The sequence below is a fragment of the Pezoporus wallicus genome, unplaced genomic scaffold (assembly GCF_028554395.1).
Source record: "Pezoporus wallicus isolate ANWC-B61680 ecotype Strahan unplaced genomic scaffold, APGP_CSIRO_Pwel_v1 contig_6464, whole genome shotgun sequence".
NCBI lineage: Eukaryota > Metazoa > Chordata > Aves > Psittaciformes > Psittacidae > Pezoporus > Pezoporus wallicus.
In genome coordinates this window covers 4,524,602-4,549,924 of record NW_026642130.1, presented here as the reverse complement: position 1 = coordinate 4,549,924, position 25,323 = coordinate 4,524,602, and the positions used below count along the sequence as shown (strand labels likewise).

The 25,323-nt window shown below is 42.6% G+C and overlaps 1 protein-coding gene across 5 annotated transcripts in view; it reads right to left on the bottom strand.

Annotated features, from left to right (window-relative positions):
• RUNX2 (RUNX family transcription factor 2) overlaps positions 1-25,323 on the bottom strand; it is a 161,445-nt gene that overhangs the window by 75,233 nt on the left and 60,889 nt on the right. For 4 of the 5 annotated variants that reach the window (XM_057427509.1, XM_057427510.1, XM_057427511.1 and 1 more), the window contains one exon: positions 24,011-24,172. The exons of the other annotated variant lie outside the window; for it this stretch is intronic. In XM_057427509.1, coding sequence (XP_057283492.1) covers positions 24,011-24,172 — 162 coding nt within the window. The remainder of the gene's footprint in view (positions 1-24,010; positions 24,173-25,323) is intronic. 5 annotated transcript variants of the gene reach the window in all.

Genomic DNA, 25,323 nt, shown 5'->3' with positions numbered 1-25,323 from the left:
AGAAGAGAAAGATGGAGAAAGCTCGTGTTGAAAGAGCCAGAAGAGTGGAAAACAAAATGGGCGTGGGGAAAAAGGACAGGGGGAAGGGGGGGGGGGGGGGAATATGTGGAGAAGGAGAGGGAATAGAGAGAGAAAAAACCTAATAATGAAGTACAGTGCAGGAGCAGATGCATCAGCCAGTATTCAGTATATACATATATACATATTTATAGAGACTTGTGAAGAACAGGGTATAAATAAAGAGGAAAAATCATGAAATCAAATGGACTCTCCCTGCACTTCCCAGCTGACACTTCTACAGCTTCTACATGCTGAACACTGAAACAATCTGTATATCCTGAATATAAGATGAAGTAATGCTTTTCCTTGCAGGGAGGCTTTGTATCTGACCTGCTGACACTGCTGTGTAGAAGGAAGATCTCTCCAGCCCTTCTGCACTTGCTCTCCTATAGCATACACAATGGTGGTTGTGACCGTAAACCAGACTCAACAAACCCTGCCACCTTGTGTGACACACTTTGTGATTTAGATCACTATTCTCTCTGTCCTACCGGCTCATTTAACCCACGCTTTCAACAATATCTAAAAGCAGCAGAGGGGCAAAGCTCAGGCGTAACTAGGCTTCAGGCTGGAGGACCTGGGCCACAGCCAGCCAAGCGTCCCTATCATGCAGCCTGAAAACTGGGGATTAAAATCAAAATATACTGAGGACAGAGGCTTAAATGGGCAGTAAAAGCCCACTTTTAACTTTGATGACAATATGATTACTATTATTTTTATCTGGAACTGAATCAGTGACCTACGGGTGAATGGGTCTGTCTCCACCAACAACCCCTTCAACCACAGCTCCATGGAATGTAATATAACTTGTACCTTTACAGCAAACACTACTACTTGATGCAACTTCTTTCATTCCCAACTGCAAACAATAGCCAGGGGCAATACCACCCAGATTCAAAGCTGTAATTTTGGAACAGTATCCTTTATATTGTGAACAGGTCTGATATGTATCTGGAAATATAAGGTTAGAATATAATTTCCCCAGCTGCTCAAAATACTGAGTTTCAATCTGCTACCTCTTATGCTTTTTTTTTTTTTTCCTTTTATTGTTACTGCAACTCTCCCAACATGAACACAGTTGCTCTCAGTTTACCCTGACAGAAGCTAAACAAGACTTTTATAATCAAAGGTAGAGATGGTAGGAGTGTAAGGGTGTAGAAGAACATCAGCATTTTTGGTTTCTCTGCAATCAATAGCTTTTTTTTTCTTAATAACAAACTATGCACACAGGTTACACATTAAAGGGCAATCTCCCTTTCAGGGCTAAATCCAAATATTATCTGTATGGGTGCTGCCAAGAGAACACGTATGTGTTGAATGACTGGGAATGTGCACACCACACGTAGGCATTTCTAATGTGGGGCTACAGACCCTCCTTACATCCCCTAGCAAATCCACACTTGTTTTACTGTTGCTTGTAAAGCACAATCCTATTTACCCAAAGGCCAAATAACCATAACCCTTTCTTATCTCACTCATGGCTGTGTCTGCATGGCTCCTGCACACTCACTTCTCCACCCCCACTTTTGCCCAAATGCCTTTTGCGATCTCCCCAACTCCCTGCACAAGCCGCTATTTGTTCACAGCGTTTTGTACCTCCATTGTGTAAAGATATTTTTGGAGATCAGGATTTTTCTGCGTTGCCTGTTTTAAAGCCTCCTTGCTAAGTAACTTAATGAAAAGTCACCTCTAAATGTCAGCTTCTTGCCGAGCTCACCACTACACAATCTCACTGATGTATTTTCCTTCTCCTCCCTCTGTGTTACCTCCTGCGTTAAAGTTGATTTTGGTTCTAACTTGGAAACACCAGAGGCATATTCATTTGTATACGGTTTAGCTCTTTGCTGGACTGGGAAGATAAATAGCATTTCTGGGTATGGCACCCATCTTTGTATATCTAATTGTGCACAAATAGTGATGTTGATCAGCAATACAGCAACATGACAGTACAAGTAAATAATTTATTTATTCCTCTCCCCAGCAGGATTAAAGATTTATGCTAATTTCCCCTCCTTCAGAGCAAGAAAACAATTTGCATCTGTGAATTCCCACTCTCGTGATAGCTTGTATTAAATGGGTGAAGCACAGATCCTCTGCCCTACATTGTGGAGGCAAGATTGCGAAACCAAACTTCTGTGAAGAGACTTTATTTTCTGCTGTCAGAAAGAGAAACATGGCTACAAGCACAGCAAGTGATCTTTTCCAACAGTCTGATCAGCTAACAGTGCCTGACAATACAAAAAAATAAAGTCAATTTTTTCAAAATCCCTTTACTTATGAAAGAGTCCAGGTTAAATTGTTTTCAGTTCTTCCAAGCTGATTCCTCTCTATCTCTAACACAACCTGGCACCCAAGTTTTCTGAGAGCTATATGTTTAGAACAGAAAAGTGGTCATGTTAATATCCAATATATATGCTAACATCCTAGATTCAAGAATACTGCTCCAGTGTGTTTCATATTTAGCATATGAACAATTAAAATTCCATGTGGTTTCACTTATTTTGATGCAGAAGCCTCATTAAAAACCCTAGACTTGGGCATTTGCCAGCAGCTGACTAAAATGGTTTTACATTCACGCTTAAAAAACAATTTTACCTGTTGCAGCTTTGCAGCTCCACCATTTACAGCTGAATGCATACCCTGGCTATTTCTCTCTTTCATTTTACAGATGCTAGCTAATGCCAGTTAATGCTCACTTCTCAATTAATAAGCTGTACTTGTGGTTTGCAGAAAATAAGGCAACAAATTTCTGCCAGGTTTACAGCACTTTGGCCAATCACTTCCAATTATTGAAGATCATAATGTACCGTGGATAGATTAACTCCTTGTGAGCATAGCAAGCTGACATCTACTTTAAAGTGTTATAGGATAATTTTATAATTTAGAAATACAGCAATTTGCTTTCTCATTTTATGCTGCAGTGTCACTGCCCAAAAACCAGGTCCCTTTGGCTAATTGTATAGGTCTGACAGGAAATTTTTAGTGCATCAAGTCAATGCAAAATCATCGGATGCAAGAAGAAAGAGTAGGGCTATATTCAGGTCACTGAAAAGTCTGTCTCAAGGAAAGTCAACTACATATGGTTAAATACATTTACCAGTACCTAAATGATTCACTTGTGTTTTGGGGAACTTCAGTGTTAAGACATTTGCTGAAGTAAGTACTAGATTTTGTGGGGGGTTGTTCAACAGTTTGATTCAGGCTGGAATGTAGCACTAATTGATCTATTAAAACTCTTTTTTTCCTTCCCTACCAGCTACGTCTATGAATTATATGTGCAGCTTGGATTACTTACAGCTGATAATATCACCTCGTATGAAGTATGCCACACACTTCACATGATGAGATGATTTCAAGTCTCTTACAGCTTTGCCAGACTTTAAACGTTCTGGCTGAAACTGTCCATGCTGGGTGTCTGTCTCAGGCTAAATTGTGATTTATGCATTTATTTGTTTTTAAAATTTCAGCTGAAACTCTTCTGCTGGGAAAAATATATTGTTTTACTAATCTTAAACTTGGAGGAGCCTTCCTTTGAAAAGCTGTACCAGTTCCATGCTTTGAAGTAAGAACTTGAACTTTGGAATAGGAGTGGCTTTTTGTGTGAAGAGATGTTGCCATGAAAATCCAGCCAAATATGAACAATTCCTAAGGATTCTGACTAAAAATGGGCAGAAGAGTCTGTGCCCCTACAAAGACACTTGTCCAGAGACTGGAATGAAATCCAGGAGTCCCAAGTCCTGGATTTTTTCTGCAAATATTGCTGAAATAAGGGGACATTCCCACCCATCCCTGTGCCAGTCCTGATAGACAATCAGTCCACTGGTGGCTCCATTCACTGGAGTGGCAGAAGTCTGAGCAGAAGGAGTCCACATGAATGTTTGTGTGATATTGCAAAGGAAAAATTTGGGAAGGCGGGGTGACTCGGGGTTTGCTTTTTTTAGAAATCTGAGAAACTATAAACACAACTAGAGACAAACAAAAGGATATTATTAAGGTTACCATGTGAGGAGTGGGAAAGCTAGTTAGGAAATACCAGCATTCAAGTTACTTCTCCATATGCACTATGATACAGCATTCAATTACAGAGGTTGTCATTCCTTTTATACAAACCCTCTGCAGTCAGCACACAAGCTGACCCCCTCTGGAGATGTAACAGAGTTGAGGAATAGAAAACACCACTGTCTATGTATCCCCCAAATCCTCTATGGCAAGGAAGCAGAAGGAGTGAAGTGAACAAGGCGAGGGAGACCCCATTATTTCCTGTGCAAACTGGATTTTATATGCATTTCTGCCACATGGTTTGTACGTGACTCAGTTCAAATCTCTCCAAATCACATTTTCACTTCTCCCATATTCCGTGCCCAGCCAAGATGCTGGCTTCTGATTTGCATGTGTGCTAAATATTCACAGCTGCAGCTTAAGCCAACAGGATCACAGGTCTGAACATAAAGCTAAAGACAGAAAAAAAAACACCATGCTGTAGGTGACACAAAGAACGTGCACTGAATTACAAAAGACTTTAGGGTCAGTCCCAGTACTTGTTATAAAGTGGGTTCCTTCTTTCTTGGGAACACTGCACTGCAATGAACTATACACAAATGCTATGGCAGAAATATTACAGCAAAGCTCATCACGAAATTAAGAATTTCTTCTTCAGAGAAGAATTTAATGCTCTGCAATAAGAAAGGCCTGAGGAAATGCAAAGAACAAGAAGAAAACAAAATATTGAAGAGATGCTCATTAAGTTAGCACTGTCCATCCTGTGCACTGAATGAGACAGAAATCCCGTGGGAAAAATACCATGTGATCCTGTAATTAAAATCTGTAATATAATGCATAAGCAGAATGAGGCTGATTTAAAGCTGCCCAGGCAATGTAAGTACTGAGATTTCCCAATTTCTGAGCACTGAGTTCTGCAATCATAAGGATTCTTTGCAACCCATCTGAATGGGGGAAATGATTACTTATTAGCCTGATCTCTGGTTTCCCTCAAACATCATTCCGTATCAAGGGGAGAGTGTTACTTTCCTTTTCATTTAGTTAAATTCTGGGCACCTGCCCCTGCTAATAAGTGTTTAATGAATCATACCTAGCGTGACCCTTCTCCTGCCTCCTTCCAGGCGAGCTTTGACTCCACAAAGGTCCTGTACCACCTTCCCTCTGGATGCCACTGCAGGATAGAGCCTGGGACTGAGATTCCCAGGGATCCCAAACCACCTCCTCATCTATCTGTTCCCTGCTGTAGCTCTTAGGTCCTGATCCTGGAACCTATGCCAGTGCTGTTTCATGCTGGAGCTCAGGGACACTCCTTGCATCCACCGCCAATCATGTGGTGAGGGTCCTGCAGCAGAAGTAAGGAACAGGGCTTATCCCTCCCTCGTTCACTTTTGTGCTGTTTTCAAGTTTCCTCTCTTTAATTCACATAGATAGATAAACAAATGGGGGGAGGGAAGCATTTTCACATCTTTTTTTCTGTTTGGTTGTTTTTTTTCCTTCTTTTTCTTTCCCCATCTTACCCTATGTTTGCCTTACTCTTGGCAAACAACAGCAGCAGAAAAGGTGTGAACTCCTCCCCCTCCTCCTCTTTCCTTCACCTCAACAAGGTGTTAACTTCAAGGCCTAGTTGGGACCATTTAAACTGCAACATTATTAAGCACAGCAGTCTCACAAAAGTCAGAGGGAGGAAGGAACATTTTAACCCCTTCAGAGCCTCATTTGTAACAGGCAAGAAACCTAATTCTAGCACAACTCTTCTCCCCATCCCTTAGTACCCCAGGTCACAGGGTAAACAGCACGCTTGTGCCTTCTGGTATTTAGGTAACAGGACGTTAGCACTTAAAATACCATGGATTAATTTGCAGATAGATATTTTCACTGAATTTATGGTGCAGCACCTTAGCTCTTTGCTGGGAGAAACACCCCATAAATAACATAGTTAGCAGCAACCATTAAAGTAGCACTCATACAAATAAAGGAGAGTGTTTCCCAAGCAGAGCTGTTACATTGCTTAACAGCAAAATTGGGGTCTCTTTGCACTTCTTTAGTCCAGACTCCATCATTACCTGCCCTCCTACCTCAATAGGACTTTCCTGCTGAATGAACTGTGCTGCAATAAGGTGATTTTATTCAGGCACTCAAGTCTTGCCAGGTGACACTATGCATTTAAACACAGGCGGCTGCTGGCTGCACCTCAAGAGGTAGCTCATCTTAAATTACGAACATCAATGGGTACAAACTCCTCTCACCTGTGGAAGAAAGCAACAACAAACCCCTCCTAGATGGACTGCTGGGAGCAGAAATGGAGCTATGGAAGCATCAGCCATCACTGTCTTATTTATACATGTTGCTTCTCTGCTTCTCTCTTGTGAAGCTTCACTTATATACAACTTAAAACTGTTCTAGTAAGAACCACAGGAGGGGGACAAATGGTCATATTACAGAAACATGTCCTTGGCTAGCCACTGTGACCTCCCACACCATGGACCTGGTGTGACGGGGAGCCTCTGAACTTCTTGGTCTTTGCTATCTCATCTTAGTGACTTCAGTCTGGAGCTTTCACAGCTGATTCGGGCGAAAGGGAATTGGTAATATATCAAAATCCCCCTGCTTGTTTAAAGTCTCAGGCCATCTATGTACTACATTGGAAACAAAAGGTAAATAACATTTATTGGAAGTAAGTCGAGCAGCTGTGCAAAACCACGTGGCACAAACACGCACACAGGCGCATACAGATCTCACTTCAGTTTTCCCCAATTTTTCCTGCCTGAATTTCAGCCCCTGCTGTTTTACACCAGCAGAAAGGCAGTGGAAGGAACATCTGAGGCTTTTCTTGGATAGCAACCTCAGCAGCATTGTATACAGCAAGGGGGTGAAACTGCAGGGCTGAGAGCTGCAACGCATGCACGGCAATAGTGAGGATAGTACAAGAGCCCTGTGTAAATCCAGTGAATGGGAAGATAACATACACTGGGGCTAGCAGTCTACTTTAGTACCTTTTTTTTTGCAGAAAATGTGCCTTAACTACCCAGTATAAATATTTGTTTCCAATGTTGTCATGAATTGTACTTTTCCACTGCATGCTAGCAGCAACTCAGAAATACCATCCGATCCTCAAGCAGACACAAAGAAACTATGTTTGGGGAGGGGGGGAAGCCCTTGGCACTGCTGTGTAATTTCACCCTTTAAACCCCTCATTTTTCCTCCCCATACAAATTTTCCTTTCCAATCTCATACAGCTAACACACGTCCCTCCTGAGGACAGAGGATTCCTTGCTGGTTCTTGATTAAGAGACTTTAGGAAGCCGGGAAGGAAGATATTCTTTGAAACTGGATCTACTGTAGGATGGGAGCCAGCACACAGGACACCGTGTCTTTCAGAAAGGGCCACACACAGTGCCACTCCAGTCATATGACTTCTCTGTCACATCCTGAAGCCATTTCCAGCTCGTGTGCGAGTTTGTACTCCCATTTAGAAAAGGATGGGATATATTGGGAACACACATATGGAAACACTTTCAGGGAATCAGTTTCCATGAAATCCATAATAAGCCAAGTGGCTTCAGATGTGGCAGTGTGCCTCAGATTAGCCAAAAAAAAAAAAAAATAAAAGGAGGAAAAAGAAAAAAAAAAAAAGGAAAAAAGGGACAAATCTACCCTTTCAGCCCTTATTTCAGTTTCAAGGGGGAGGAAAGAAAAAATTCAAAACCACTAATGACTTATGGCTACCAAAACAGGCAGCCACAAATTCCCCCAACTAACAACAGCATTCATCCCTTCCGCAAGTAACGGAGCTGCTAGCAGCACTCCTGTGGCTATCTGAAAGCCCTCCTGGCATCCAGGAGGACACTGAGCACACTGAGCTTGCCCTGCCTACACCAATGCCCATTTGGGCAGGGCATCGCAGTATGATAACATGTGCGGGCAACTAAAAGCTTTTCCAAAACCTGCAGCTTGGTGACACACTGTTCATTAAGTGAATCTCCCAAGAAAGGCTAGATTTGGGAGAGGACATCCTTTGGATGGGGTCTGCTGTACCTGGGTGATATTAAAAGCCAGATTTATGGCAGGGATGACGTGTTGGGTGTTAGGCAGTGATGTCAGGCAAGGAGTGGGTATCATCTCTCTAATGTGCTCCAGCGGCCAGGAGCCAAAGGTCAAGTTCAATCCCCCACGTGCCCTCCCTGATGGGTAACCAGTAAGCAGGAGCCAGGGAGTGCACAGCCCAAGGCAACCCCAAACAGCACAGCAAAGGGCTGGAGGTCGCATCAGCCCAGAGCAGGAGGGAAGCAGCCAAATCATCTGAGTTAGCATGGTGATGGAATAATTTCTGCATGGACGAGGAAGCAGGAAGAAGCATGGAGCAAGTGGCAGAAGTTCAAATGGGAACTGAAGAGATGCTACGTGCATCTCTACGACAGCTAGCCGTGTTTTTATCATGAGAAAAAAGGGATTTGGCTGCTAATTGGGGATGTATCCTACAAACCCTACTTTTCCTGACAAACAAATGACTCCACAAATAGTCCCTCTGTTTTCAATAGGGTTATTTGCAGCACGAGGGACCACCCAACACGAGAGGATCAGGCCCTCCACTTCCTCGCTTTGCAGCTCACTTAAACCTTCAACAGCTAAATCTGAACACAAAAATCCCCACGAACTGCAAAGGCTTTTCCTTGCTGCTGCTGGAAAAGCCCTGGACAAAGAGCTCTGTGGAACGGTCTCATGTGCTATTAATACGATGCTCTCCCCAACTTCCGCCTCTGAAATGGGGATTTGCGATTTGTTTCTCAGGCTGTTTCTTTCCACTCAAGCCTCAGCACAGTAAACTAACTGAAAACTTCTGCATCAAGGAGAAGGTTTCTTTTAAAGTTTTGCTTGGCTTTGCTTTCAAAGAGTTGTCTGTATATTTTAGAATATGTAGAATTTGCCTTTGATTTAAACCTCTCTCTTAACAATAGACAAGAGACGATTTCTCTACTGAGCGATTTAAACAAAAACAAACATATTTTGGTTACCCAGGCCTTGTTCTCTAAACACTATTTTTTTCTTCTTTTTTCCAGAGAAAACTCAAACTGTACAAATTGTTACACTTCTGGCCAAAAAAACTAAAATTCACAAATGCAGACAGTCCCATTTTGGTTTTCCTGACCAGTTTCGTACAAGGATGAAAAAAAGGCACCTCCCCAGCCCCCAGACATCCATAAAACATGAAACCCCCTAATCTAAACAATTAAAAACACACGTTTTGCCTCTAAAATAACTCTTCCCTTCAACGGACTTTTTCAGCCTCAGGCCCTGCCTATGTCCAGGGCCATGCTATTGGGGTTTTTTTCTCCTCTCCAACACAAAGTTGTGTGTCCCCAGAGGGTAAACAGACACACCTCGTCCTGTGGGGAGGCAGCTGAAAGCGGCTGCTTATATCCGGAGCAGAAGCTGGAATGGACCACGCAAGAGCAGCCGCTCCGAAGGGCAGGAGGGCGCTTAGCCCACGGACAGCTTCTGGCTATTGGAGATAGGAAAGGGGAGATACCAGGGAAGCATTTCCATCTTAGGTTAAGGATTCTAGCAGCAGACAAAATAACACTGTTGGAGTGAAAACAGTGGAAAATAACTCATGCAGTGACTGCCAATTTTTTCCTTTACAATGAGAACACGTTTCCCTCAAGTAACACGAACAGCGGTAACATCAGGCTCTGATAAAATGGTCAAACATGTCATCACGACTCAAGACCCACCAGCCAAAGGAATTTCAGGAGGCACATGGTGCGAAGGATCCCTGTGGGGAGATGTGTGGGTGAACACCAAGCCGAACCACTACACCTATCTCCTGGGGCAGAGCAAGAGCAGCTCGGGACATCCCAATCCTTGGTGTCACAGGAGCAAAGCTGTGGCTCTAGACAAGAGCAGGTCTCACCACCATGCAATACGACTGCACCCAGTTTTGGGGAGACAGAGGAAACCTTTGTATGCAACTCCTGGGCTGTTTTCACTACAGCTGCTCTTACATGCAAGAGTGAAAAACTGACCAGTGAAAAGACCTACAGAGGTTTCAGTACATACATTTAGGCTCTCAATGTCTGTTTAGATACCAAATTGCCATCAAATTCAGCAGGATGCCAAGAGCTAAACACAGTTGTATAGCAGGGATAGAGGAACTGTATCCCATTTTATATTCAGCATTGAACCACTTTAACAATATATGATTTTCAATCTTATTTAATAAAAGCAGAGTAAAGCCTTTCATGTATTTCTTTCTATTCATTTCAGACCTGAGTTTCTTACTAAGTTAAGGCAAACTACTGTTAAGTTACATTTCAATCCGTTATAAGCTTGTCCACACAGCATCTCCATTCATCAGCTGAGCTGAAGCTTAAACCAGCCCAACTCTGAGCACCTCTAAATAAATGCTGCTTCTCCATAGTGTAAAATTTGAATATGGTTTTTATGCTCCCAGGAAACTGGTGATGAGAAAGAGAAACAGACTTTGGTCCGTAGTAGCTCACATCATAAACATGCTTTAGGCTGTTTACTGTATGGAAACTTAGGCTGTAGCGCTAGCAGCTCAAATCACTACTGATGCTCTGAACTTAAAATCTAAGTTACCATGTCTCATATAAACCACAATAACGGTCACCCGAATGGCCACTGCTCATGGTAGCATCTCATCTGAGATACTACAATCTGTAACAGGGGATTGAGTTAAGTCTCACTGCCTTGTGCCTGCCATAGGCTGCAGAAATGCACACTCCTACAAAAGTATAACTAAGCCTGTAGTTAAGTTCGGATAACCAGACCAGTCTCTGAATTTGCTTTATTTCAAAACACAGCTTGGGCAACTTCTAATAGGGCTGGTAACAAATAAGTGTGTCATGCAGATATTGCACAGGATAATGGCACACTGGCAAAAAAAGCATGTGTTATTTGGGAGTTTAGAAGGCCGGCTTATCCATTAAAGCTATTAAAAGGGCAAATGTGATGCATTGCTTTCTGGCTCTTGCTACTGATTTGTTTTGTGAATTTGGGCATATAATTTGATTTTCCTGGCTAAATTTAGCTTGCTATAAGATGGATATTTTAATACTTCGTATTAGCCAAGTGACAAAGGTCAGTAGCACAGCTTGGAAAATGCTACGAATCCTTTGTTGGAAGATGTTATAAAGTTATGAAGGTTAAAGGCAAAACCCATTAGACATTTTTTGTAAGCCCTTCAACTGGTGAAGACACAGAAAAGGTGAAAGAAAGAGTGAACAGAACTTGGCTTAAAATAAACTTTCATACACAGTCCCAATACCTGAAATAAAAAAGCCTGTATTATTGCCTTCAGTTGTCTTCATCTGCCTGAGAACTGCTTTAAACTGAACCGCCACCAGCGCATCTGCAGAGCAGACTGGTGAGAGCAGAAGCTGGCCCGGCTGAGGACCAAGCCCCGTGTTCCAGCTCCACTGTGGCTGGAATAGCTTCCTCCATGGGCAAGCAGCCTGTCCTCAAAACAGCTCCAAACCAGTCTCGCCCACCTACGTGGGCCAGGCCAAACTAGGAACTGGTTGGGTTTGGACTACCCTTAAACTCAGCTTCCTATCTAATTTTGGAATCTAATACAGTGGCTCCTATGGTACTTAGATCCTCTGCTGCGCTCCTTTTCAACCATAAAAAAACCTGCATCATGGGTTGGCGTCTAGCAGGAATTAAAATGAAAACAAAAACAAACAAAAAAAATCCCTTTAGAGGGAGATATTTGAGAGAGGAAGAGGGAAGAAAGGGGGAAGAGAGGTGCCTTTTTCCTACTGCCAGGATTCCTCTGTGGCTCCTCAAGCCATGCCAGCATCCACATCACAGTTCCCGGGGACTTCCTCCGAGGAGCTCCTGTGAGATGCCTCTTCCAATGAGCCATTTCATCTCAGGCTTATGTTGCAGAGATTTTGGGTCAGCAGCCCTCCTGCTGTTTTTGAGGCACTTGCTTCCCTTCCTATTTGGCAAACCTTTGCAGAAGGTCTAATTTTCAGCCCCCAGTCCCTAGTCCAGATCTCAGCCTCTGCAAGCTGTACCATAGAGGTACATCCTTATGCTCTTTCCCAATGAGGTCTCTGCTCTATGCATTCCCTCTGTCAGTGCTAACAAACCCTACACAACTCTAGGTCTATTCACTACACTGCAGTGGTAACTCTGACTTTATGGCCAGCTGTCTCATTTAGAAGCCCAGTGATATTTCCACATATTCATAAAGCCCTATCACTTCTCAGGCATTTATTTACTCATGTACATAATGTTAGCTTTGACATCGTTTTTAAGTTTATTTTCTAAAAATCATTTAACTGCACCAAAATTATCTATTTCAATCTTAATCAAGTTTTTTGGCTGGGGTTTTTCCTTCATTGGAACATGGTTTTATTTTTGTTTTCAGTGGCAGCAATACACATAACTAGTTGGCTACACTTAACAGGAATGACCTACAGACGTCTGATCCTATTTCTGCGCAGAAAGGTACAGATCATATGATCTCATGAGGTTTCTTGTCAGTCCTGTATGACTATAGAAGAATCGATCTAGTTCCTCTGGGGTTATTCCTACCTATGTAGTAGGTAAGTAGATTGACAGAGCTCTATCAACAGCTGTTCAATATAGTGATCCAGCTAAGCCTCCAGCTTTGAAAACTTCAACAGATTGGGAATATCTATGTTCTGGTCTTACACTCCAGGGGAACCAAATGACTACTTCTGACAATGCCAAGAAGCTGATGTGTGCTGGATGGACCTTTGGTCTAACCTGGTGGGGTTTATCTTCTGCCCCATTCACCTTTTTCAGTGACGATGCTGACCATTGCGGCTTGTCTCTTATTACAGGCTCTAACAAGCAGCTTTGTGGTTTCTTTCCTACCTCCCCTGAAGCCTGGGAGGAGGTGAAGAGCCACAGAGCTATCTCAGTACCCTCCTCCAAACATCCTTGCACTCCTTCTAAGCCATGCTCACTACTACCCAGCCGCAGCCACTGCTAAGTCCTCACTGTCTCTCTTGGTGTTTCCTCAATTCCCTCTTCTATTCTGTTGTACATCTTGTAACCAGTTGTACTGTATTTAAAAGTGCAAATTCATAGAGGACAAGGCTGACCTCTCTTTTTTCCCCTCCTCTAATTGTAGTCCTTAGCACAATGGGATTGGACTTCCAAACACTACCACAATACAAACAATATTAGTAGCCACTGCCTATTCTGTGGTCAGTGGCAACTCCAGCAAAAGCCCATCAGCTATTCACAAATACAACCATTACTTTGATCACTGAACCACATTGCCTGCCATAGCCAAAGTTGGGTGCTCCAGCTGAAGTCCAAACCTCATGTGAAGTCTTCTAAGAGGACTGATCGCTAGTTAGTGGAAATCTTTAAATCCCAGGTTTTGCTTTCAACACAGAACACAACTTCAGCATAGAATTAAACACAGAAAGCTGTGATTTTACAGACCATCTGTCACCTAAAAATGGTGTGCCTTACAGATTTGGTCCTGTACATGTGCTGCAATGCTGTTTTACAAGCAAGCCCATTGTGCAACCTGATTATATAAACCAAAACAATGTGGACGTACCTTTAGCTGCCAGCTTCATAATATTCTACCAATTTTAGACAGTGCTTGTTTAATAGAAAAGGACATAAAAAAGCACTCATGACTATGGATCTAAGAGCAATATCCCAATTAACCATTAAAAATAAACCATGCATGTGGCATCACTAGAGCTTGTGCAAGGACTTTTCATCTCAGCTAAATGAAAGAGGTTTTGTGGGTACCACTCTTAATGCAAGCATACTTCTCACCACCACAGAAATGTGATGTTAAGAGGCAGAAAGATCGATATGAGATGCCGCACCACTTCCATTTTGCTTTCAGAATTCATCCTTATTTCTAAGTCCTCCAGGCTGTTGTTCTTTTCTGGTGCTCCCCTTTCTCTCAGCACGGTTGCTCCTCTTTCTCACAAGAGCCCAAAGAGGCTTTCACCATCTGTCTACACACAGTACTTCTATATTACAGAATAACATATTACAGCAAACATTCATGGCTACTGCAGGATAAAAGGTCAAATGGGTGGTTAGAGAGAACTTTGGGAATAACGACTGGGAAGCTTGGGGGTGATATGGATCAGACAGGGCAGAAGACGCAGAACAGTGACTCCTCTCCTCCACAAGCTCCCTTAAAGTTCCACAAACACCCTTGCATTAAATGTATGATGCCTTTTTTTCCAGAACTAAACTTTTTCGTGCAGTGTGAGCATCACCGGGTCCATGTAATACCAGGGGCTTAATGCAGTTCCAGCTCTCTATTTGCAAATTTGCCTGTGGAATAATTATGAATGTGAAGAGCAGAGGCTGCTTTGGCTGGGGGCCACAGCCTGAGCTGCAGGCTTCTCTTTGCTTTTGACAATGCAAAAACTAACTAAACCTGAAGAAAAAAAATCCCCCTATAGCTGAATTTCTTAAAGTGAAAGATTAAACAGTCTCTGAAAGCTAGGAGAGAATGTGTGTCCTGTTGTCTTATTCCAGAATCTCCATCTAGGGTAGTGGGTGAGTAATTAAATTCTTTTTTTAAATATTTAGAAAAATGGGGGAACATTACAATTGGGCAAATACATAACCAGAAAAATTCCTAAAGGAATTGCAGAAGCCTACAAAGTCAGTGAAAAATGCTTTCTCAGTCCGTTTTTCCAGGTGGGTTGTTAAAGTAGAGTCCCACTAGTAAGTCAACCAAAAATAACTCCTTTTCAGCAGATTCCGTAGGAGTTTGGCTGATTAGGGAAGGGAACTTCTGCTATTTGAGGGATCACAGTGAACCCACAGCAAACTTAAATGACCAAAATACTTTTTCACAATGCCCCTCCAGCCTCTTTGCAAGTTGAACCAGTTCTGCACCCTACAGCATCCATATGGCTTCCACCACCTCCCTAAGACCCACCACAGCAACCCCCTTTCTCACCCACCTCCTTGTTGTATCTGTCATCCCGCAGGAACCCACGCGAACCTCAGAAATAAAAACTGGCGCTGCAATCTGGCAGACAATTATATCAAGTTCAAATGAGTGGAAACTAAAGTTAGACAAATTCAGACTAGTAATAAGACCTACATTTCCAAAAAGAGCTTAATTAGTGTCTGTAACCAAAGGTTGTGGTGATTTTGCTTCCCTGGAAATTTTTAAATGAGGACCAACTGAGTTTTCATGTGGTGGTTTGAATTTTTTGTTCAGTTTTGCTTTAGGTTTTTTTCTCTCAAAGGTTATCTTCGAGTTCAAATGAGAGTGAGCTTATTTGGGGGAATCTTTCAGCTGTGCTGAAAGTAGATGACCACACGTGCTTCACTGTATTAATAAGCTATGAATCCATTTATCTGCGGAAAACTCCTTATATCAAATTATTTTTTCCTGGCCTTTATAGATGAATCTCCCCCATTGTTAAAAATCCTTGCCTTCTACAAAAACTCCTTTGAGCTTCAGAAGCAGCACAGAGCATCGTGTAGGTGCAGGGCCAGGTTTCCCCCAAGGGAACCCTGCAATGCCCGCACACCGCTCTTCTGGACAGGGAGAACTTGTCCTAAGCTCAGCAAGGCATCTCCTGCTTTGATCACTACCCTCAGTCTTCTCTAAGTAAGTCTGAAAACAAACATTAAGAGATTTCCAGATTAGCGTCCCCAAATACACTCCCTTTATGCATATGAAATAGTTCCTTCTCTCTTAATAACATCTTTGACAAGCCGTGTGAAGGTGCGCATCTTCATTTTATCTCATTCCTCTTCCTCCCCTTCGCTGCCTACATTGTTTTCTTTGTACATCATTGTACAACCACAGAAAGCCTTAACCACTTGCATGGCTCTTACCTTCCTTTTGGTCACCAGTATCAGTCCAGTATCACCAATATTAATGCTCTTTTAAACCTGACAGCCAAGCTGGTATGACACCAGATCCTTTTCTGCTAAAACATCCATCAAGGGGGGAGAAGATTTGGAATCTGTAAAATGGGGCCAACAACCATTACTAAGCCACTTCAAAAAGTTGTGAAGCTCTGCTAAGCTCCAACACTCCCTTCCTGACCAGATTCAGCACGGTCAAATTCTGCATGGCCAGAAATGTGAGGAAATTTCACCACAAGTCAAGGCAATTCCAGCTATTTTTACCAGCAGCAGATTTTGCCTTTTACATTGTATTTTTCACTGCAAGATTTGCAGAACTGGGCCTTTTAAACCACACAACTCCTGGAAGGCATGAGACACCTTTCTTTCTATCTTCTACCAAACATTGTCACAATCTGAGAAGGACCAAATTCTCCCACATTTTACAGAATCATTTCAAACATTCAGCTTGTGCAATTAATCAAACCAAATTCAGTGCAATAAAGACTCAAGGCCACAAGGACTTAAGGGCAAAAAATAAATGATCCCGACCACCCTACATATACCAGAGAGTGTCATGTATGGAGCTAGTTAGATTCCCTCTCCGTATCAAGACACATGTGGTCCTGCATCAGCCACCACTGATGGCTCCATCCTAGGTAGAAAATCAACAGCGATTCCACCAACGGAATGGAGATATCATCACATGCCTTTGCATAAGGATGAAACAAAGTGCTCAGTCCCACTGCCTTCCTGTTAGGAGCTTATTGACTTTATTGGGAACACACATCTAGGTAATGGCTCCAGATCTGGCCCTTTGAAAGTCTGGAATCAAGTGCCCAGTTGCCCCATTAACAATTAGCATTCTGTTTACACAACCCAGCAGAGTCAGTACGAATAATCATTACAAAGCATGCTCAGACTGTGATTCCGGTTTAAGTTAATATAATTTTAATGAGTTCTTCAGAAAAAGCCTGGCACTTATGGAAAATTTCCTTAATTAATATCAGACCCTAAATTAGTAATAAAAAAAGCCCTGAATATCATTTGGTCTCAAGCTGGAGCTAAAGTATGTTTTGGCATCATTACTAACTGTTAGCAGCAAGTTCTGGAAACAGATGCAAATCTTGATATGCGTCCTAAATATAAAACACATTGCAAAAAAAAAAGCTCAGATAAAAATATATCTATATATCCACATACATTTGAGTGTGCTATTTCCTGCCTGTATCAGCAGCAAATTTATTCCATTTAAAAACATTCCACTTGTTTCTTTTTGGTATTTTTTTTATATCCCTTAATTCAGGAATAAAACTCTTTCCCTCTGCCTTCATTTTTCCTGTTTATTTCCTCTCCCACCAGCCGTTTTAAGTAAATGAAAAGGGCTTAAAGACAGGCATTATAATATTCAAACATCTGAAAATCAGTCTACTTGTTTTACCACCTAAATACGGGTATAGGTACCTAATTTGAGGCCACCCACGCTAGAAAAAAAATTGGCCTTCATCCCTGAGGTAGGGATCATGCAACGCATCTTCTGGACAATTACTCCAATGAGAGATTCTACCCAGCAGAGAGGCTGCTACTGAAACCCCACAGACGAGTGCCAAGGTGCTGAGATTCCCAGGTGGCACCAAGTGGGCAGGAGACTAAAAATGGACAGCCTGCGGTAAACAAAATAAATAGAACCAGTGAAAAGTAATGAATTAAAAACAAAAAAAAAAGAGACAAGTTACAAGTTTAGGGACGGCAGCAAAATGAGCAGGTTGTTTCTGAAGACCTGAGCTCCCCCAAGTTCTTTACTTTGCCTAACTCAGTGCCACCTCGCCGGGAAAGCATTGAAATTTAGCTAAGAGAAATGGAGACAGAGACAACCTTGAGTCTTTCAGCTTCCATTAAAAAGAAAAAAAAATGAAGACAGAGTGAAAATTGTTATAGTCACCAAGAAAAACATCACAGCATAGCGAGCGCACCAGAAACAGAGCTGACTTCTTGGGTTTGCCAAGAGCCTGAGACAATATTGCTGAAGCGTGAATTGCTCATTCGTTTCAGGAGCTGCTAACACCAAGGCTGTTGCTGGCAACAGCCACTGTATTAACCATTTCTCTGCTTCCCAGAGGACATAAAGAACAAAAGAATTGTATTTTGGAGACAGTGCTAATGCTTTCTCCCGTTAAGAGTCCTGTCCTGAAATGTGCTTATTACGCACAACATCTAATGAAGTTAGCAGAAATTAAGGGATGTAAGAGTTGCTAGTTTGCATGACCACCATTTTTACTTAGTAGCTATAAAGTTTTCTGAGCTCCTCAAAAGAAGATAATCATCTTTTCATTCTTGAAGTTAGTATTTTTTCGAAGACCAAATTCCCCCAAAAGGTAAAATCCTGATTATAAAGATCCTGTGCATATTGTGTCAGCAACCAAAATCCAAGGTAATTCACATTCAGGATTAGAAACTCAAGATGACAACTAGTACAGGAGCTCAAGAAAAAACAGCCCATCACTGTGAGCCACTCATTAACATATAAGCACTAAATCCAGAGGTTCAGCTGGAGCTGCTTCCAGTATATGTGGGTTTTTATTTTAAGATTTGTAGGCTTAGAAGAATGTAAACTGAATTGTGTAAAGGAACCGTATTGTCATTGATTAGGGCATGGCTGGTATTCACAGGGTTTCATTTACACTTGCCAGCCTTCAGAGAACTGGGAGAGCAGGTATGTTTCTTAAATTCAGTATCTGATGAAGGTCCAGGATGGTCCAAAAAGATGTGGTGATATATACAGGGTGAGATGAATTAACGGGAAAGTTTGGCTACACTCAAACTAGCCAACAGCCCAGGGTCAGGGCCCATTCTCTGGCTCTACACCCAACCAGGATGGTCTGGCCACAGCTATAGTATTAAACCCTGTAAGCCTCCACAATAGGTTGGCTGCCTCCGAGCTGTTCATGGGAACAGGTTTGGGGCTTTGCTCACTCCCAAACCACAGCTGGGAAGTGTTTGTGACCATGCTGGCCAGCCCCACTCAAAACCAGCCTCACTGACAATTTAACAGTACCTGTATTTAACAGCCCAGGCCCTTCCACTGTGTAATACACTGTGAGTACTGTGTGTAGTTCTGGTGTCCTCAACATAAAAAGGACATGGAACTGTTGGAACAAGTCCAGGGAAGGGCCATGAGGATGATCAGGGGACTGGAGCACCTCCCATATGAAGACAGGCTGAGGAAGTTGGGGCTGTTCAGCCTGGAGAAGAGAAGGCTGCATGGAGACCTCATAGCAGCCTTCCTGTATCTGAAGGGGGGCTATCGGGACGCTGGGGATGGACTCTTCCTTAGGGACTGTAGTGACAGGACAAGGGGTAACGGGTTAAAACTTAAACAGGGGAAGTTTAGATTGGATATAAGGAGGAAATTCTTTCCTGTTCGGGTGGTGAGGCACTGGAATGGGTTGCCCAGGGAGGTTGTGAATGCTCCATCCCTGGCAGTGTTCAAGGCCAGGTTGGAGGAGGCCTTGGGTGATATGATTTAGCGTAAGGTGTCCCTGCCCATGGCAGGGGGGTTGGAACTAGATGATCTTAAGGTCCTTTCCAACCCTAACAATTCTATGATTCTATGATTTATTGCTGAAGATACTACTTGCTGGCCACTTTAGTTCAGAGGGATGGGTCTGCAAACTTCTCTCATTTAGAGGCTGAGCCCAGCATGTCCCTATTCAGTGACACAGTAAATATGAAAACAGCAAAATCCACCCTGCACATTGAGGGGACTTTTGGGCTTGGTGGCATTATGCCAGCATTCGCAACCGACAACTATCTGCAAAGTGTGCAAGTGCGCAGGCTTGAAAAGTAGATTTGGTGATTTGTCCTACTCTTCCCATTCAGTTTTATTTTTCTCCTCTCTCATATGGGCATTTGTCAAACAGTTGTGTAGGACAGGCTCCTCCACAGCCAGCACTGAACACGTACATGTTACACCTGCAGGGCAGGTCCTCCAGCACCTCAAGACCTTGACCTCACAAGAGTCTCTTAAAGGTGAAACAAAAGCAAGTGACTAACATTTAGGCAGAACGGTGAGGAGGTCCAGGAAGTGTAGGGGTGAAGTTGTCCTCCCACCTCCCTTCTCAGAATTCTCAACAAAATCAAATGCAAGCTCAAACCCCACAATCACAGAGCAGGCAGAGGTCAGGGTGAGGTAGACCATGGCAAGGTTAAATCAGGACTGACATGTAGAAAGGCAATGATATGGATATGTTTATGGGACAGCTAAATCATCTCTTAAATCACCTCACCAAAGGCAGACTATCAGATGTGACGTGCCTGTACCTGAACTACTCATGTAGGCTTGCTTTAGAACCTGTGGAGGCAAACAGGCTCTTTCAAGGCACTGCCAGGGACCAGTCCAGCTCATTTGCAGACTGGTCACGTCCTACAAATGCCAGTTTGTCCCCATTGACTCAAAAAGGGACCTGAGGGTGACAGTCTCTGGTATACATGTCTACCCTGGGGACATCTATACCTCATTTACCTGCGGCAGAACACCCCTCTTGTGACTACAGGAACAACCCAACCTGTACTCCCTGCTCTGAACACCTTGCATGTGCTGAGGAATTGCTGGATCAGTCCCAAAGCTTTATGTAAAAATGTGATGTGTATTTATATGAATCATATACATTAATTACATAATAGACACTCATGCTCCCCATCCCACATGCACTTTGGTTATGCATAGGACACAAAGACTGAGTGCATTCACTATGAATCATGCAATAAGACTATGTCCCTCAGGCAAACTCTCTTTAAAATGACCATGTTCTTATATTCCCATGGTTTCCATTACAGTATTATTTAATTAAGAATATTAATCTGCTAGGCCACCAACTTTCACTGTCTTCTGGTGAAGTCTGAGCAGACAGATATTAATAAAATATGGGGAATCCTGCTCTTTTTATGACTTGAGTTGGTGCAATAATGCAACTCAACTGCATGGCCTTGTGAGCTTAGTTTTTATTTATTCTTGATATGAACAAGAGACTTATGCATCGGAGGGATCACTGGTTCAAAAGTTCCATGAGTGATGCCAGATAATCTTTTATTTTCTTTTTTTTTTTTGCTTTGCTTTTCAGCTATTGCTGTTGAATATTGACCAAATATGTGTGACACACCATTAATTAGCTACATGTCATTGCAGATACAGCACTGATCCCCATTCAGAGAATAAAAGATGAATACTTGGAAGTCTGACAGCCGTGGCACTCATTTGCATGTGCCTGCAGCATGCATGCAAACATTTCAGTCGTGCAAAGAAATCAGTCTAGACACTAACATGACCAGTTCAGCCACATTACACTAGCCTGCTCGAGTAACTCCTCAGGGTTGCAGCCTGCTGCCCTTTTCCCCTCTCCCACGGGACAGGGAACTGCTATGTCAGTCCCCTGCCAACTTCTGTCCTACAGCCCTAAATGTCTTCTGATGCTCAGCTTTATCTGGGATTGAAACACAGGCAACTTTTCCTCCAGGACAGGGAGGAAAAACATGGGATGGATGTACTTCTGGTCATGGGAGTACCATCAAAAATAGCTCTCAAGGGCTGCCACTAACAATACAACCAGGAACCACTCTTGAAGGACAGAAAGCTTTATTAGATGGTACATTTCAATATCTGGGTGAATATGACTTAAGCAGTTGTCTAAGCAGAGCCATTGAGGCCTGTGGAGATCTGGGTAATGTGGAATTGTGGCAGGTAGGAAGTCCTGTGCCTCTAGGTGTGACATCCAAGGCCTAATGGGTAGTTTTACCCATTTTTCCTCCTGCATGATGTTAAGCAACAGGCAGTAAATATGGCATTCATTAAAATTAACTTGTATACTTTTAACAGCCTTGATAACCAGATTTCTGCCACTGTACTGGAAAGCATAGCTTGCTTTTATTCAAGGCCTTGTAAAACTCTTTATTTTTCCCTCATGCAGTGGAGGTGCCCAAAGTTTTCTAACATTTTAGTGTTTCTTAGCAGTAATTTCCACCCCTCATCAAAGCTTTGTTATCTCCTGAAAGATGTATCAAGTAACTGAGTGGAATTTGCATTTCTCCCTGTGCGAGGGATAAACTGGTTTCTGTAATGGGCAGCGTTAAATTTGCATTTCTCTCTCTACTTTAACACAAAGGAGGTTAGCTCCTGCCCTCCCTCCCTGTGAGATTGCTAGGTAGAAACCCTTGAGATAAACCACAGTGCTTGCAGCTGAGGCTACAAAGTGCTTCCTTAAGCCTGAGCATCAGCACTCACCCTCCTTCTAAAAATGCTGCTCTGCGTTTCTGAACATCAGCAAACACTGCAGGCAAACTCTGGCACTTGTGGAAGATCAAAGTCCCCTTGTTCAATCTTGAATCTAACTGGAAGCAAGATCCCCACGTTGAGAAAAGGTAAGAACACTGCAGAGGCTTCAGTCAAGCCCCCAGAAGATAGAGGGCAAGAAGCGTAAAGGCAACTGACTTTACAGTACAGCAGAGAAGTTCAGTCCTCGGCCACATAATGTACACAGCCAGGTCTTTTATTCATTCTGCCTGTGCCCACATGCCAGGCACTCACGTCTGAATACACAGACAAGCAAGGGCTGCAGGGCAAGCATGCTGTGGTACATCTGCTGAGGTCCCAGCCGAGCCTCTCCTGCAGGTATTGCTGGGGGCACAACTGCAAAAATAACCATTCGGCAACACAGACCATCAGGAGGCTCTAACTCAAAGGGAACCTGTTTCAGTTCAAACAAAGCATTTCCTCAGCATCAAGCCAATCGAGTTTTTTGAACCAAGACAGCGTATTGCACAGAGAGCCAGCAGGAACCTGCTCCACCAACCTCAAACCCCCAGCCCACACGGAGATGCCAAACCTCAGCTTGGCATCTCTGAGAAGGCAGGGTGCGCTAGGACTGCAGAGGTTTTTCCAGCTGTTTGTTTGAGAAACAAAGCTTCCCTCTTCCAAGATGAAAGCAATCAAGGAGTCTACGCTAATCAAATCCTACAGGACTCCTGGCTGAAATTCAGCTTGTCAGTGATGCAGCTCAGTGGAGGGATCAACATTTCCAGTGCTATTAGCTTGGTGGAATGGGAAAACACAACAGCAAGAAATTCACCTGGCTGCGAGTCAAACAGGTGTATGGCAGCAGCATCCAAGATTATAATAGTATCTTGCAAACATGCAAAAATAGATGTAATAAGACTGATTCTTTGGTTTTCATTAATGAATCATAAAGATTTTTTTTACATTACACATGCTTTTTTGGCATACACTGCTAATATTTCCACACTTGCAAGGTTGGAGCTTTAATACTGAGCCTCCCTCCCCTAAGGTTCCTCATTTTTGGCATGATATACAAGGTGACTGTGTGCCATGACAGACTCTATCTTACTTTGGGGCAATCAGATTACTTCACACAGATGGTTTTATCACTGAGACCATTAGAGATGAATTGCACAGTATGTAAATGTACATTGGTTTGGTAAAAAAAAAAGTCTCAGTTCTCACTGCTGTCTTGTCTATGTTCCTAAATGTATTTCCTCTCTCCTGCATCATTCCAAAGCACAGTTTGTCCAATCTCTACCCTTAAGTGACTCAGCTAGTTTCTGATAGGTACCTTAAGTACACATCGACTACGTAAACAGGCTTTCTCGTGCTACTGGATTGAAATGAGGGAGAACGCACCTTAGCCTTAACTATTAAAATAAAGGCACCTTTCTGTCAGGATGCATAACATCACACACACTACAAACACAGAACACCAAAAAATAGAGAATATCACAACTACTTTAAAACAATCAAGTAAAAATCCTCTTACAGGGGAAAAAAAAAAAGAGAATGTGCTCACAGAATCAGGTTCACAACTTAAAAATAGTTCGTCTGAAACGGACCTAGAGACATTCAAATGATACATGTTCAGAGCAACACAGAAAATAAAAGGGATTCTGACCCCCACCCACCATGCAGTAACCCTGTTAACACCGACTGAGCTGTGCTCTTCTTATAAAGGTTGGTCTGAGTCCATAAAGGCAACCTCTGCCAGTCCTGTTCCTATCTGCATAATTATTCTAGGCAAAACACAGTCTTTACCTGAGAGGCGTCTGGGCACATCGGTAATGGCTGGAAGTCCTGTGCCTCGAGTGGAGGACAGGGGAGTTGTGGAATGAATGGATGGTGAAGTCATCTGGCTCAAGTAGGATGGGTAAGACTGGTCATAGGACCATGGCGGGGATGACTGCGCCTGCCTGGGGTCTAGGAAATAAAAAAAATTAAAAATTAAAAAAAAAATAAAAAAGAAAGGAGATTTTTTTTTTTTTAAATAAGAAAAAAAATTAGGGCATCAACAGCCTAACAGACAGGTGGGATGACTGAACATACACACATGGTGTTGTAAGGAATGAGAATGCAATGAAACACAACCTGCTCCTCTAGGACTCAACCCTTCCAGCCTTGCTCTGTGCTTTTCCCTGCCCATAACAAATTTTTTTGGGAAATGAATGGAGCAGTGATCAGAGTTTTAGAAGATCTAGGAGCTGTGCTGCAAATTCCTGGTGTGTCTCATCTAGGTCTACCAGTGTGTTACACCAGTCCTTAAGGATCTGGACTGGTAAGCACACAGCACGTACGAGACCCAGGTCTGAGAGCTTAGGAAGTGGACTTCAGAGGTTGGGAGACTCTACAGTTAGCACTTGGCAATCATGCCAAGTTGTTATCCAGTTCAAACATTACACAGTAGTGTTTTCAGTGCTGAAAATACTACCCAAGAAGGAAAACGTCATTAATCTTATCAGCATCCATCCAAAAATGTCACATTTGGATGGTGGCCCAATTATCTACAGTCACCTCAATTACAACAATATAAAACCAAATGGTTTGGGATAGCTATCGGAAGTTAATGATGCCTTTTGATGTATTCGCTACAGCTCACTATAAGGAAATTATTTTAAGGATAAATGCAGATTATTTTTTACTGAAGCACTGATGGATTGCACTAGGTGAGAGAGAGGGAGACCTAGTTTTACTCATTGGCGTTTGGACTTATAAACCATTTTCTCAGTTAATATCTGCTGATAAAGTTATCACCAAATGCCTCATAAATTATTATTTTTATTTCTTTACATCAATAAAATCAAAGCACTTTCAACCCCAAAGTTTGTTTTGGGCACTGCATGATAAACAGAGAACTATCTCTGAAGTGGCTCAGAAACTGTAGCACATCCCTTCAAATCCTCCCCAATATTTTCTGTGAAGTGCATCAGGTCCACTCGATTTGGAAACCCTGTTATAGCAAAGCACTGTGTTAAGGCCCTGCTTTGCAGACAGCAATGTGATAGCCACATGGCATCAGCAAAGGCTGTTTTTCAGGAAATTCAACTTAATTTTTTCTTTTTTTAACTCCTTTC